Genomic DNA, 14050 nt, shown 5'->3' on the forward strand with positions numbered 1-14050 from the left:
TTCTTCTCAGGACAGTACAGTCATTCTGCTTTCTCTGAGCCTCCATGGTCTTCCATTAGTCCTCAATCAATTATTTATTCATGGGAGAGTATCTGAAAGCTGCAGTCCAGTCTGAGAGCAGCAGCACTTGACTGCGGAGATGAGTTTGAAGTACTTGATGGCTGAACCCACTGGAATGGTCAATAACATTAAGAACTGCTTTCCTGCCACACAACAAAAATATAGTCTTGTAGATGGAGAGTGCTAAACTTTGATGAGGACATGAGCTAAAAACCAATGCACTTTAGATGTCACCTGGGTATAGCTTTAGTGAGCACAGACAAGGAGTTTTTTGAAAATCATCTTGCCTTCAAGTTGAATAACTTTTATATTGTGATAGAAAATGTGTATTGTTGTGCAGTTCTGGCCTGTGTTGTAAACATGGGAGGTCTAGGTAAAAAATCTGTAATTCTGAGTTTTGACCTGATGTGGTGTCTCAGCAAGAGGCACCAAGATTTTTGCCTGATGTTTCTTTTCTCCCTAGACTAGAAATAAGTTTCAGTGGGGATTTGTGGTGTCTTCTTCCTGACTCAAAGGGATTTATAAGCAAGACATATAGTTGGAGCCTGTGTAAGCAAGAGGGACCTGACAGCTTCAGATCTTCCACAGCTAGAATAGTAAAATCTGAATATGACAAGGGGCATAATTCCGGAAAGACACACAGTACTCTGGGTATCCTTCTCCATGGTCATATGTTGCAGAGGCCAAAGGGGCTTGCTGGGACTTGACGTATCAAAGTGCTAAAAATTCAAGGGCTAAGCAGTGTAAAGACAGACTTTCCCCATTCATGTGCCATTTGTATTTTTTTTTTTCTTGATGGGGTCAGTGGAGGCAGTGCTTATTTTATTTTGCCATTCATTTGTTTCCTGTATAGCAGGAATGAGGGAGTTGGCAGCTCCTTGTGCCTGGTAGCCATGTCAGGGGACCATCACTTGACCCCTGCTCTGAGTTACTTCTGCTTTGCTTTCAATCAGACAGCCACCTAAGGCACCTAATTTGAGAACTTTGGTAGCTTGGTCAGCTAGTGAGTCAAATTTAGAGGGGCTGAAGTGGCTTGGGAAAGCATCTGTTCCCCTGTGCCCGCTGAAGAGGGAGCCCAGACCAGTGAGACTTGTGGGTTAAGTACTTGATGTGAAGTGGGGACAACACCATCCAGCATTGTTCATGGGCAGTTTGGGGGTCTGCTTGATGCTGTGTGGCATTTGGGGTGACAGGGGATCTAGTCTGTCCCTGCTGGCCTGGCACAAAGGTCAGTGTCACTGGTTCCTGCACACAGGCAGCCTGGGAGGAGTCGGAGTGGGGCTGCAGAGAGCTCAGCATGCCCAGCCAGGAATTCCACCTGGCTCTGCCCTGCTTATCCAGGATCCTTTGGCTTCACACAGCTCTGGGTGAATCACCTGTAATGAGTGAATAACAACAGTAATTCACATGAAGCGAGAATCTAAATCTTGGGATAATGACCCATCTGCTAGGCTCCTGCAAAAGCCTCTTCCATTTTATATTTAAGTGATTGGTGTGGCCAAAAGCAGGGAGATCAGAGCAGTCAGAAAAGCACTGTGTTTGCCCAAACACTGGAGTTCCTGTTCCCTGGAGTTTTAGAAAAAAAAGAGCCAATTATATCAGTGATGGTGTCAGTTTGTTTTTTTAAGAAACAGCTCTCAAGACAGCATTTCCTAGGAAATTCATTTAAACTTTGTTCCAAGGGGAACCAGGCAGAACCCCCTCCTGTGCAGCAGTGGGATGGCTGTGTGCTTTGTGCCCACAATGTGTCACTAGCAAGGAGACTGTTCATTTGCTCTGTGCATAAAAATTCAGTGCAGATGGTGAGATTTTAAAAAGCATCCACAGCGGGCCAGCACGGATGCTCCCTCAAAAGTTAGTAGTAGGTTTGGCAGTGGAAATCTACAGGCCAAAGCAAGGTGCTTTTAAAAAAGCCTGTCTAAAAATACAGTACTTCTGCCTTCAGCTTTGTTTATTCCATTGTAGAAAGGAGATTAGCACCTATAGCCTTAGCTTTATTAATCTGGATCTGTAATTCAGAGCCTTAATAAGGTTAAGTAATTTTTTTTTCTCAGGGCCTAATTCAAAATCGAGTGAACTTTACAGGATTTTTTTTCCCACTGATTTCCCTGGATTCAGAGTCAGGCTCAGCAAACCTTACCTGTGTCAGATGAATGTGGAGAGCAGATTTCCTGGTTCCAGGCAGGAATGTCCTTGCCACAGAGCCCTGCTGGCATTGCCAGTACCAGCACAGGTTGGTTTTCTGCCCAAGCCGGTGCCAGAGGCAGTCTGCACACATCATCCTGATGGACAGGGACACCTTTATTTTCTTTGATATTTCTGGGAGTGAAATACACCTCCTAGGACTGGAGTGTGGGGAGGGTGGATTCCATGTCAGCTGTGGGATGAGCAGGAGAGTTGCTTTGGTGTGGGCTACTGTGTCATTCCCCCAGGGCAGGCTTAGTGGCACACAGCGGTGAAATGGGCACCTGTAACTGTGTGCCAGTGGAAGGAGGAGCCTTTTCAGCAGCATAGGCCAACCCTGATCCTACCAGGACAGCTTGGAGCTGGGACAGGGCCTTCAGCAGCCCTGTGGTGGGCTGTGGGCAGCTGGTGATGACTAATCCTGGATAACTCTTACTCCATCTTACAGTGTTGAGACCGTGCTGTGCTGCGGGCACAAACCTGATTTAATTTTAATTTCCATATCAGGCTTTGAATCAACATTGATCTATTTTTGTCAAAGTGACACAACAAGCTTGTGCTTTTTAACCTCTCCTGGCTCCATCAGTCACCTGATTCTTGTTCCTGCATTTGGGTCTTGAGTCTGTTGTGTGCCTCCTCTGAAGACTTCAGGCAATGAGATGCACAAAAAGAAGCATTGTGGTTGGTTTTTTTTTTGTTTTTTTTTTTTTTTCCTTTTTCCCTCTTTTTCTGGCAACGGTAAAATAGGAGCTCTGTTGGGAGCAACTCAGCAAGTAATGTTTCAGGGCCAGCAAATTCCAGTGTTGCTGCCCAGTGGGACTGAGGAGCAGGACCAGGCTGGCAGCTCATCCGGAGGGGAACGTGTGGCGTGCATACCAAAAGCTGGACACGAAGCCTTTTTCTGTTCACCTCTCCTCTTTCTGCAGTAAATGGGAGGACATTTGCTCTGGGATTCAGGGAAATACCTCAGGTGTAGCTCCTCTTTTCTGATTAGAGTCCCACATAAAAGTGCAGCAAATAATACATAGATTATATATAAGTATCTATAAAAAATGCAAGCACACCAATTTGGATGTGTAAGTACATTATAGGGATTGTGCCATCTTTGGGATTACTCCAGTGTGGCAACCTCCAGTGCGTCTGTGTTTCACCAGTAATGGCTCTGGCTCGTGGCTGCCCCATTTCACAAGAGTGTCTTTTTGCCCTTGTAAAGCTGCCTTTGGACACTGTCATCAGCCCCCTTACAGCTGCTGTGGGTGTAGTAAAGGGGAAGCTTGTAGGTGTGCCCGACCCCAGAGGGACTCAGGGCACCCGTGAGGTCCCGCTGGGTCTGTACCACCAACGTGGAGGAAGCTCTGTGATTATCTCTCGTGGTATGCCCTGGGATTTTAGTCTCTGCCTTTATACTTGAGCCTACCACTCTTGTTTTAACTGGAGGATGAATCACGCCTGCTCATCTCAGCAGCAATGAAATCCTGTGAGTAATTGTGTTCAGCTTCCACAGGAGCCCTTCTGAAGTGCCCAGAGGGGAGGGGAGGTGGGAATGCTGGTGCTTCAAACCACCGGAGAGGTCTTGGATGCTGGGTAATGCCATGTCCTGTGCTGTAAGAGAAGTCAGTGCCTTGGGCACTGCTTTGTCTTCGGAGCAGCAGCCTGGAGTTTACCAGGAGAGGGCCAGTGCCCTGATGTGGGCTGGGGAACTGCTTCCAGGGAGCCCTTGCTGGCAGGAAGGGGTCAGGCAGATGGACAGCCAGCAGTGCTGGGTGCCAGTCTGTGTCTGCCAAAAACCCCATGGTGCTGCCTCAATGCAGGCAGGTTGCTTGCATAAACTTGTCCTTGTGCTTGAAGGGCTGCTTTACTTAAAGATTAAAATAATAATAATAACAGATCACTTCTGGATACAGTGCTTGCCAGTCTGTTTAGTCTGAAGCCCAAGCAACAGAGCAAGAATGTGTTTTAGAGCTTAATCAGACTTACCCCTGTGAGTGTGCAAGACTGATACCAAGTGCCTTTAGACACCTGAAGAGCACAGGTGCAGGTGTGAGGATCTGTCTTGTACTAATTCACAAACCCCCTGACCTTGCCCTTAGGGCGGTCCTTGGCCGTGTGCTGTGGTGAGAGTTTTCAGAATGTTCTAGTGTTGCGTCTCGAGTCTGGACTCGAGTCCGTATTGCATCAGTCTATAACATCTTGTGTTGCAAGAGAGGTGGAGCCTGCTTTGGAGGCTGAGTGTCCCTAATCCATCACACCTTTATCCTAACCCATGGGTGCAGAGCCTTTCCAAAGGCTCTGTGTACCAGCAGGGTGAGTTGGGTGAAGCAGAGACAAGCCAGGAGGCTCTTGTTGTATTCTGCCACATTCCCCTCCCCAGCTCTCTGTGGAGTCTACAGGATGTGCTCCGGTGGGATGAGGCTGTAAAATCCCCAGGAACGGTGCTGGGCTCCTAGCTGGAGCACTACTCAGATGCTAAGGTGCCTGTAGGATGGAGCTTTCCCAGAAGCCTCCTCTGGCTCCCACGGCCAGCAAGGACAGGCTGCTGTCTTCTGTTAAATGGCCCCGCAGTGAGTGTGGATTTTCAGTAGAGTTTCACTTACTTGTGCCACTTACCCCGAGTCTGAGTTGGATCCTTGAATCATTATATCACATTTCTGCTATTGCTTTGTTTGTGAGAAATGAGAAGGTCAGCCTGGAGCCGTGGTGGCTGTATTTACAGTCCCTAAACACTTAAGTCTGGTCAGCTTTTGAAAACAGCTTCTGGCTGTTAGGCCAGTGCAGAAGGGCACTTGCTATGTTTCATTCCTACTTTCTGGTAGTTACGATACAAATACCTGGAGAGATCTTCCCTTCACTTCTGGCTGTTACGCTGCACTGCAGGTTGCAGTTTGCTGTAGCCAGGCTGTCTGTGTGGCTGACAGTGGTCTGGGTGGGTTTCACCTCAGAGGTTGTTTGGAAACCAAAATAAATGTTTTCTTTACCCAAAGGAATGTTTTTCAAGGAAACAAAGAGTTGAAGTTATGTTTTGCAGACGCTGTGTATTTCGACATGACTTCCGTGCAGTGCCGCGGAGAATGGGGCGCACAGACTAAATCCCATGGGATTTTAGGGATTGTGCTGGGAAGCTGCAGGTGTGTAGAGCAACACTTTCCATCTCAGCCTGCAGTTCCCACGCAGTGGTGTGTGTAAATGCCTACACACTGGTTATATGCTGGGGAACCACCCTGTCCTGCCTCTGGTTCTTCCCTTGGTGCTGTGCCCACGAGGGTCCCTCTGTAAGCACAGGGAGTTGCTCCAGCTGTGCTAATTTCCCCCAGTAAAGTTGAACAGAAGTCAAATTAAATAAAGCTTCCAAGACTGGAAGGGACTGCCAGCTCGTCTTTTTATTTGGTAGCAAAACTCAGGATTTCAACTGGTGTTTTCCAGCTCAGTGCAGCTTGATCTTTTTCTGATCTCTGCTTTGTGACTCTCTTTATCAAAGGCCAGTAACCTGGTGTTTCATTTGTGATTTCAGTGTTTCCTCCTGCCCTAAAGATGTGCCTAAGCAAATACCAGCAGCTCAGCTTGGGTTTTTATGTCGTAGCTCTGGTGGAATATGTTGCAGGTGTCAGCTTCAGCCTGTATTTACTGCTGCCACTCCACTTTACCACGGCCTAGGACATGCTTAACTCTTCCTTGGGGCTGTGAGAATATGAGTTTCTGGTTATAAAAGCTTGCTTGATCATACAAATAAATAATGTTTGGCTGTTATTAAAAAAATGTGGGAGATGTGAACCATTTTCTGTGAAGGAATTTATAAGCAAGTTCTCTACAACCCAAGACATACAACAGAAATAGCCTTAATTCCTAAAGTGGTGTAAAGTCTTGGGGACAAAATGTGGAGGTCCCTAGTCCAAAGCTGATGGGAATAGATTCATGAAAATAATTATTTTCTTTGCGTTTCCTAACTGAGTCTCCAAAATTTAGTATGGAAAGAAAGACAGAAAAACATTTTGAGGGCTCAGAATTAATGTTAAGGCTTTTTTAAAGCAATAATATTTTTTTGCAAGTCAAGAGAGCATTGCTTTCAGGTAAAATAAAATATTTTAGTTTGGATGTTCCTAATGAATGCAAGGTAAAATGGGAAACAGCATCAGCTCCACATGAGTATTTAGGGCTTTACATAAAATTGAGACCTCCATCTGTTCTCCTCCTTATTTAATCAAAGTATGGGTTTAAATCTGTTGTCCACTATATTTGGAGCAAAGCCTTCAACTCGAAAAATACTACCTTTTCCTTAAGTACCTTACCAACTATGCTATTCTGCAGGTTGTACATCTTTCATTCTCTTCTGCTGAAGTTGCTTCATTTAAAAAAAAAAAAAAATTACAATGTCATTGGAGCAGGAGTTGGAAATGGGTATTGCTCTGGCTACCAGAGCGGGCATTAGAAGCACGTTTTTCTGCATCGTGATGGAGATTGCAGTATTTCTGTGAAGTAAAATGACTTCAGCAGAAGAGGTGGAGAAAAATTAAAATCTCATCCCTGCTTGCAAAGGGATTTGAATGCACATTTGCTCACCCAAAAATGTTTCCAAGGAGTGTCTAAAGGGAAAGTTTTTCCCCTTCAGAAATGCCAAAGTTACTCATTTAGTTAATTTCAGGTTTGGGGATTTTGTTTTTCATTGTGTATTTTTTGAAAACCATTTGGCTGGAGTTTTATGTTAGTCACACCTACCTTTGTGGCTGGCACCCACAGCTTTCATGACTGAATGATTTGCATTGAGATGGGAACACTAGGCTTTAATGAGCTTTAAACGGAACCTTTGAGATTAGCAAACCTGGGATAACCTTGAACAGAAGCAGGAAGCCAGTGTTTGCCACCCTTACTCTTCTGGATCCTTACATGTACAGCTCTTACCACAACAGGATGATAAAACCAAAATAGGGGAAAAACCCACCAAACTTCATCCTTCCAAATACAGTTTCTACATCATGAGTGAGATGGTCGGAGCGATTGGCAAGTACGTGTATAACACACATTCCCTGGCAAAACTCCCCAGTGCAGGGAAATTGCATTTGACAGATGCTTTGGAAAAGGATCAGATCATCTGCAGTTGTAATTTTGGGTTTTTTTATGAATGTCAAACTCGAGCAGCAGATGTGCAAAGAACACCTCTCCCAGTGAGTGACACTGAAGCAGCTCATTTTATCATTTCTTCTGGGTCTAGACTAAACAAGGCCATTAAGCCAGTGTGCCATAGCTGAGGGTGAGGACAAAGACAGCCTTTTCTGAGTCAGGATGAAGCCTGTTTTCCAGGGAAGGTTTGCCAGTGAAAGGCAGAACCTCAGCCGGACCTTAGAAACGCAGCCTCAGAAAACCTCTCTGCCGTTACTGCTTCATGGAACTGCTAAAAATATTGAATGGAAAATGCAAGTATTAAGGAAATGAGGTAGATTTGGCCTTTCTGAGCTGGATGGCTTCCAGTTTCATCAGCTTCCCGGAATCCTTGCTGCGAAAATGAAGAGCTCCTTGTAAATCTCAGAGAACTGTCAGTGTTTTTCCTCTCATGTGGCCATGCTGGCTTACAGGGTTCGGTGTGTGGGGAGACCTCTCAGCATCAAGCAGTGAGTTCGGAGCTCACAACTGCTGGGATGGCTTGAGACAAATGCTCAAACCACAGCTTTCCCAGGGAATTATCTTATGGGGCAGCCAGAGAGAGCAGGCTCCAGAGGAACCAGTGGCTGAGGCTGCCACTGTGCTGGCCTACGAGACCTGCTTCGAGAGGGACGTGTGGGATCATCTCCTGTCACTTTGCTGAGCAAAGAGCATTGAGCAGCCTTCTGTGGTCATGGGAGGTCCTCTTCTGAAATGATCTGCACGTAGCCAAGGGCCTGAGCAAGTGAGAGCCAGAGTAACGTCACATTACAGGTTATGTGAAAATAGAAAATGCAAGTGTTGGGTTTCACACTGCTGGACAGAAGTCAGGAGAAGACAACAGACACTGTTAATGGGTTTAACGTGCAGTGTGGAGAAGCCAAGGGCTGGAGCTTTGCCTCATGTGGTTAAAACTATGCTTACCCAGCGAGAGGCAGACAGTTTAAATTTAATGTCAATTACGGAGATAGAGGCTCTCTGGGAGGACACAGCCAGCGCAGCACTCTTGCACCTGCAGAACTCCTGCCATCTCAGAGCTGGGATGAGCATGGTGCACTATGCAGCTAGCAGGGATTTGGGGGTTCCTGCAGCATGTCCTGTGGGGCAGAGTCGGGGAAGTGGCAGCATGCCCTGGTGATGTGGTCAGCAGAGCTGGCCCAGCCCCACAGCTGTCTCTTGCCTCTGCTCCTCCACGTTTGTGATTGTGTTTCTGCTGGCTCAGATGGTGTATTTTGAGGTAGTCCCAAAGCATGCCAGGACATGGTGCATGTTCCAGGGAACAGGGGGAGGTTTGCTAGGGGGATCTCCACGCGAGTTCACCAAAATTCCCCTTCCAATTGTACCTTTAGGGGCACACCGCAACAGTCAGCACTGCCCAGGACTGAGAAGGTGTTCGCTGCATTTAAATCTGAGCCAAGAATAAACTGCATTTCAACCACATCGTGGCAGATTCCTGAAAACAAGGCCTGCCTTCATGCTTGGAGGGCTTCCTTGCCCTGCCAGGAACCACAGGGAAGAGCAACAGGAGCTTTGGCTGTAAACTACTGCTGAAGACGGGCTGTCGTGGGCAACTACACACAAACCTCTCCCTGTGCTTGCCTAAAGCCTTTCCAGGACAAGCCTTTGCCCACATGCCTCAGCCATCATTTGTGATTCTCAGAAGGGAGAAAATGTCTCCTGAGCATCCCACCTAGAGCAAACACTGCAGTGTGAGACAGGCATGGACACTGTCCTTCACATCCAAATTTCAGCAGCCACTGGAGAGCTCATGGGCCTGCCGGGAAGGGCAGCAGTGTTGCAGAAGGCTTTTTGCTGTCTTGCATTGCCAGGCCATCTTAAAGTTGAAGAGGGGATGTGTGATCTTGTGATTAAGATCCGGAGCTGGAATTCAGGAAGCTGGTGTTCAGCTTTGTCTCTGGGGGGCACAGGCAAATTTCTTAACTTCTATCCTTTGCTCTCCTATCCATTCACAAGAGGCTAAGAATACTTTTCTTTGTCTCTTTAGGAGAGGATGTGGCTCTGATTGTCTTACACAATGTGTCCTTGATCTTTCCAGTGCAGCAGTGTAAATGAGGGAGGGCTGTCTTGAGTCCTGTGGGCTGTGGAAAATGCCAGTGCACAACAGAGCTATCAACCCCCTGATTTTTCACTTTAGGATCGTAGATGAAGGATGAACAGGATCAAGCTGAATTCAGATTTCAGCTCGACCATAGGTTTTTATATTGGTATGGAGATGTCACCACCTATGTTACCACCCTCCCTACTGCTCCCCCTTCCAGGGAAATAGATAACCAACCAAAGGGCAAAATGCATTGAGATCCAGCATGGATTTCATGAAGGGACCCTGAGACCCTCAAATGTATTTCGTTTTTTGATCTTGATGTGGGCATCAGAATAACTTTGAAGATAGCTCTGTCAAGGACCCTCCCGTCACGGAGCTGCTGTGAGGGCTCTGGGCAGCTCTTGGGCCAACACCTGAGACAGTTCAAAAAATGAATGTGACCTGTTTGTGCTGCACAGAGCTCCCATCAGAGCTCCTCTCCTGCATCCACAGTGGTGCCTGGAGCTTGTCTGGCAGCTGCAAAGCGGAGGTGCTCCGAGTTGGTGTATTTTTAGGCAGGCATCGCCTAAGTGTGCAGATGACCCTGTGCTTCCTGGTCATGTTCCTGACAGTGCTTCTGGCTGCAGGCTATTCCTGTGGGCGATCTCAAGGTCAGGCAAGCTGATAAGCTTTGTTAGGGCTCTGTCATTTTGGCAGCTCTGCTTCTGGCGAGGAACTCCCAGGCTGTTAGAAGTGACGTATTGGAAAAAGTGTCCCTCTGCAGCTTGTTGGGCTGCAGATCTCTTGTGACAGTGTCAAGGAGGTCCCCACTCCAATGTGCACTATGGGGGATTAGTGCACTGCTGGAATGGATACAGCTGGGAGGACTTTAAGACTTTGCTGTAACAATGGAGGCATCCTGTGCTGCCTGAAGATTCCCCCTGCCCCTGTGGTGTGATGTTGGCAGGGAGTTTCTTTTCTTCTCAGCTTGGACAATGCTCCAGGTGGGGTTTATCAGTCAGGCTGATAACAAGGAAATCTAGGACTGAAGCCCCAACACCTCAGGAGAATAGGGAACGTGCTTCCCCTCTGCAGAGGCTTTGCTCTGCTCCCCAGCTCCAGTGTCTCCTCCAGTGCAGCTTTGCTGAATCAGAGTGTGGCCCATGCGCAGCGTTCTGCTGCATCATAACACCCTTACGCAATCTGACAGCTCTGGCAACCTCTGCTCCAGTGAGTCCCAGAGCTCAGCGAGCAGGAGCGCTGCCAGCCAGGCTGGTGGTGTGTTTGGAAAGCCGTGTGGGCCAACTCCTGCAGCACCTGCCTGCATTAAATGCCATTCAGCAGAGTGACACTTCTTCCTCCTTCCCCTATGTGAGATGAAGCAAAAAAAAAAAACGCCTCCTGCATGACTTTTGTTTATTTTTTTACATTGATGAGGCTTGTCCAGGTTGCAGGTTGAGCTTCTGAGGCCTGGGATGCTGCCTGCATCTCTGTGGGGCTGCTCCAAGCACGCAGTGACTGAATGATTCTCATTGCAGGGACTTGAAGTTGGACAACGTGCTGCTGGACTACGAAGGGCACTGCAAGCTGGCAGACTTTGGAATGTGCAAGGAGGGCATTCACGATGGCATCACCACAGCCACCTTCTGTGGCACACCAGACTACATCGCTCCAGAGGTACAGGAAACCTTTCTTTGGTCAGGAGAACTCGGTCACAATATGGAAAGTGTAGGTTAGCTTTGGAACAGCCAGTGACTTTGGCTATGCCTTATGTGATTGCTGAGCTCAAGGTTTCCTCCTTAGGTGTATTATCAGCCCCTTGTGAAGTAAAGCATGAGTAAATCTTCAGGCTGCTGTATGCACTGATATAAGCTTTCATTTTTCTTTAGAAAATGCGAGGTGAAAAATGGAAATACAGCTGCAAAAAGCTTGAGAGGCACATACAGATGCTGTCCCAGCTTGATTTGGAAGGAGATTGAATTCTCCTTCATTATTCAGTTCCTTTTTCTACCTCCTCACACTCCCTGTCATTCTCCAGTCTCAGTACAAAATTAATAAACACCTCTATAAGGAACAGCTGCCCTCCACATGCTTCCAGATGTTCTGACGGGGCTTCACATCCTTCAACACAATTGAATTCCTGTCTGTGGTTGATGTTTGCACCATTCTCCCACACTCACACTGCTTCCCCTTTCCAGCTGAAAGCCTTGCTGTTGGAGCCAGGTAGGTGTTTTCTTCCCAAGGGTGAGGAGGAAGCAAGGTCAGCTCACACACGTGGCTGCTCTGCCGCTTCTGAGGCTCAGGCAGTTTTGCTGGAGTGCCCCTTCTCCTCCAGCTCAGCCCCAGCATCATTCTAAGGGCTTGTTCCCCAGGTGACCCAGCCAAGCTAATTCAGCCCTCGTTTAATGCATCTGATGTGCCTTTGTGCTGGTCTGGGGGTTCCCAGAGTGAGATCACTTTATGTTCCTGGACATCCACCAGCCTAACAGAGAGCACTGTTAGGGCATAGCAAGAACTTCTGCATTAATGTTTCCAAATCCTTTTTTCCTGCCCTGCTCAGTTACGCAGCTTCAAGGTTGGTGTTTCTTTCCCATGTGTGCTGCAGATCCTGCAGGAGATGCTGTATGGCCCCGACGTGGACTGGTGGGCCATGGGAGTGCTGCTCTATGAGATGCTGTGTGGCCATGCGCCCTTCGAGGCTGAGAACGAGGACGACCTCTTCGAGGCCATTCTGAATGATGAAGTCGTCTACCCAACGTGGCTCCAGCAGGATGCAGTGGCAATCCTCAAAGCAGTGAGTTCCTTTGGCTGTTTGCTCTCTGTCCTGGCTTTCTCCAGCCTAATTCCAGCAAAAGAGAGCAGGGCCGGGGTGTTGGCACGCAGAAATCGCAGTTACCCTGACCCTGACCCTCTTCTTATCTCGGATTGAAGGGTAAACAGAAAAAACATCCTGCCACACTTAGGTGTGTTTGCATGGTTATGGCCTTCATAGGGTTTAGTAGCCAGCTTGGCAAGCAGAGTGTGAGCCTGTCCATGTGTCTGGGCATTCCCCTGCTTGCTTAATGATTGACGATGTGTGGTCATCACCCAGAACAGAAGCAGCAGGTAAACACAGGGTTTAATCAGTAGCAACCATATGGCCAAGAAGTGAAGGCTTCCTGATAATCCTCCCTGGTAATGCCAACATCCCCCAGGACTGCTGCCTCCCTGCATGCAAAGACAGAGGTTTGAGTTTTGTGTGTTTGGGAGGAAAAACCCTGGGGCTGTACAGCAAAAAGTTTGAGGAGAGCTGTTGCTGGCAAAGCTTTGTCCTTGTCCTGCCGTGTATCCCTGACTTTTTCCAGGAGTTCTTTTATCCACATGCCTCACATCTTTGGCTGTGACATAGGAATTAAGCTTTGAAGATTTTGAGCTGTGAGTCTAATGGACTGGAACTGCCTGGCTTTTCTGTAATGAGTCAAAAGGTGATCCTGTGACAAGAGTGTTAAACTACGAATTGGGAGACCTAACTTGGCTGTTCTGCTACTGACTTCTTCCTGGCACTCATCAAATCATATCTCTAAGAACCTTTTGGAAAGAGAAGGGTCAGTGTGTTCCCTTTTCTTGTAAAAGCACTGTGGACAAAGATGCATTAAAGACTGGATACCAGTAAATACTATGGTAATAGAGGATCTAAGAAATAATTGGATAAGGTAATAATTTATAGAAACTCATGGAGCACTGACCCAAAGAAATGGCGTAGTCAGTGATTGGATCATTTAAGGGAAAAAGGAGAGTTCTTAGTAGTAAAAATCTGGACATTTTCTGCTGAAGGGTTTCTGTTGTATATGACTCAAACAACTACTTCCTGTAGCTGAAAACACATCTGATAAATTCCACAGAAATCAACTGACAATAAAATCCACTCCTGGAGGAGTAAGAGGAGCTTTGAAATCACAGGTTGTGCTCAGAATTGATTGATTGTCATGCTGGAGGCTCTCTTGGGTTTTGGAAATAACTCATTACATATTTAAAAGATAAACATGTGAACTTCAGACTCAATGCAGCTTCTGGAGCAGTGTTCATGTGGTTGGATTGGGCCTCTTAAGTGCCTCTTAAGTACCAATTCCTCTTCTGCAGTGACAAGTGCTAGAGGAGTGTATTTGTTGCAGGTATATTGCATAATTATGAGATGGAGGTAAAATGAGGTCCTGTAGATGCTTGTCGTAACAGGAATCTCAGGGTGTAATAAAATATGATTTGTGTTTTAGCCTCTTGATGAAATGAGTTTTCCTCACTGATAGGGCATCCCAGAAACAGCCAGTGCCAGCTGCAGTCAACCCAGGCTGCTCTAGCTTGTGTTCAGAGGCCAAATTTTAACAGCTTAAGGCTTCTTCTGTGATTAACAGGCAAGGAACATGATGAGGGACACTGGAGAAAGTGGGCCAGAATTGAGGAGGGAGGTGAGAATTTAAATAGAAAGCGACTGAGCATTTCCAAAACACAATCAGCTCAGTAACTGCTGGTTCCTTGCCTGGAAGAGAGTCTCCTCTCCAGCCCCTCTGCTTGTCTGCTGTATTGTGTGTTGCTGGTGACACACAAATGAAAGCAACACTGCCTCTCTGAAATGCACGTGCACTGCTCATGAGAAGCACT

The 14050-nt window shown here is 47.1% G+C and overlaps 1 protein-coding gene across 1 annotated transcript in view; it reads left to right on the forward strand.

The window, feature by feature from the left end:
* PRKCH (protein kinase C eta) overlaps positions 1 to 14050 on the forward strand; it is a 113886-nt gene that overhangs the window by 83030 nt on the left and 16806 nt on the right. The window contains 2 exon segments of the mRNA XM_039552558.1: positions 10954 to 11092; positions 12021 to 12209. Of these exon segments, the coding sequence (XP_039408492.1) occupies positions 10954 to 11092; positions 12021 to 12209 (328 nt within the window).

Source organism: Corvus cornix, chromosome 5 (assembly GCF_000738735.6).
Source record: "Corvus cornix cornix isolate S_Up_H32 chromosome 5, ASM73873v5, whole genome shotgun sequence".
Taxonomy (NCBI): domain Eukaryota; kingdom Metazoa; phylum Chordata; class Aves; order Passeriformes; family Corvidae; genus Corvus; species Corvus cornix.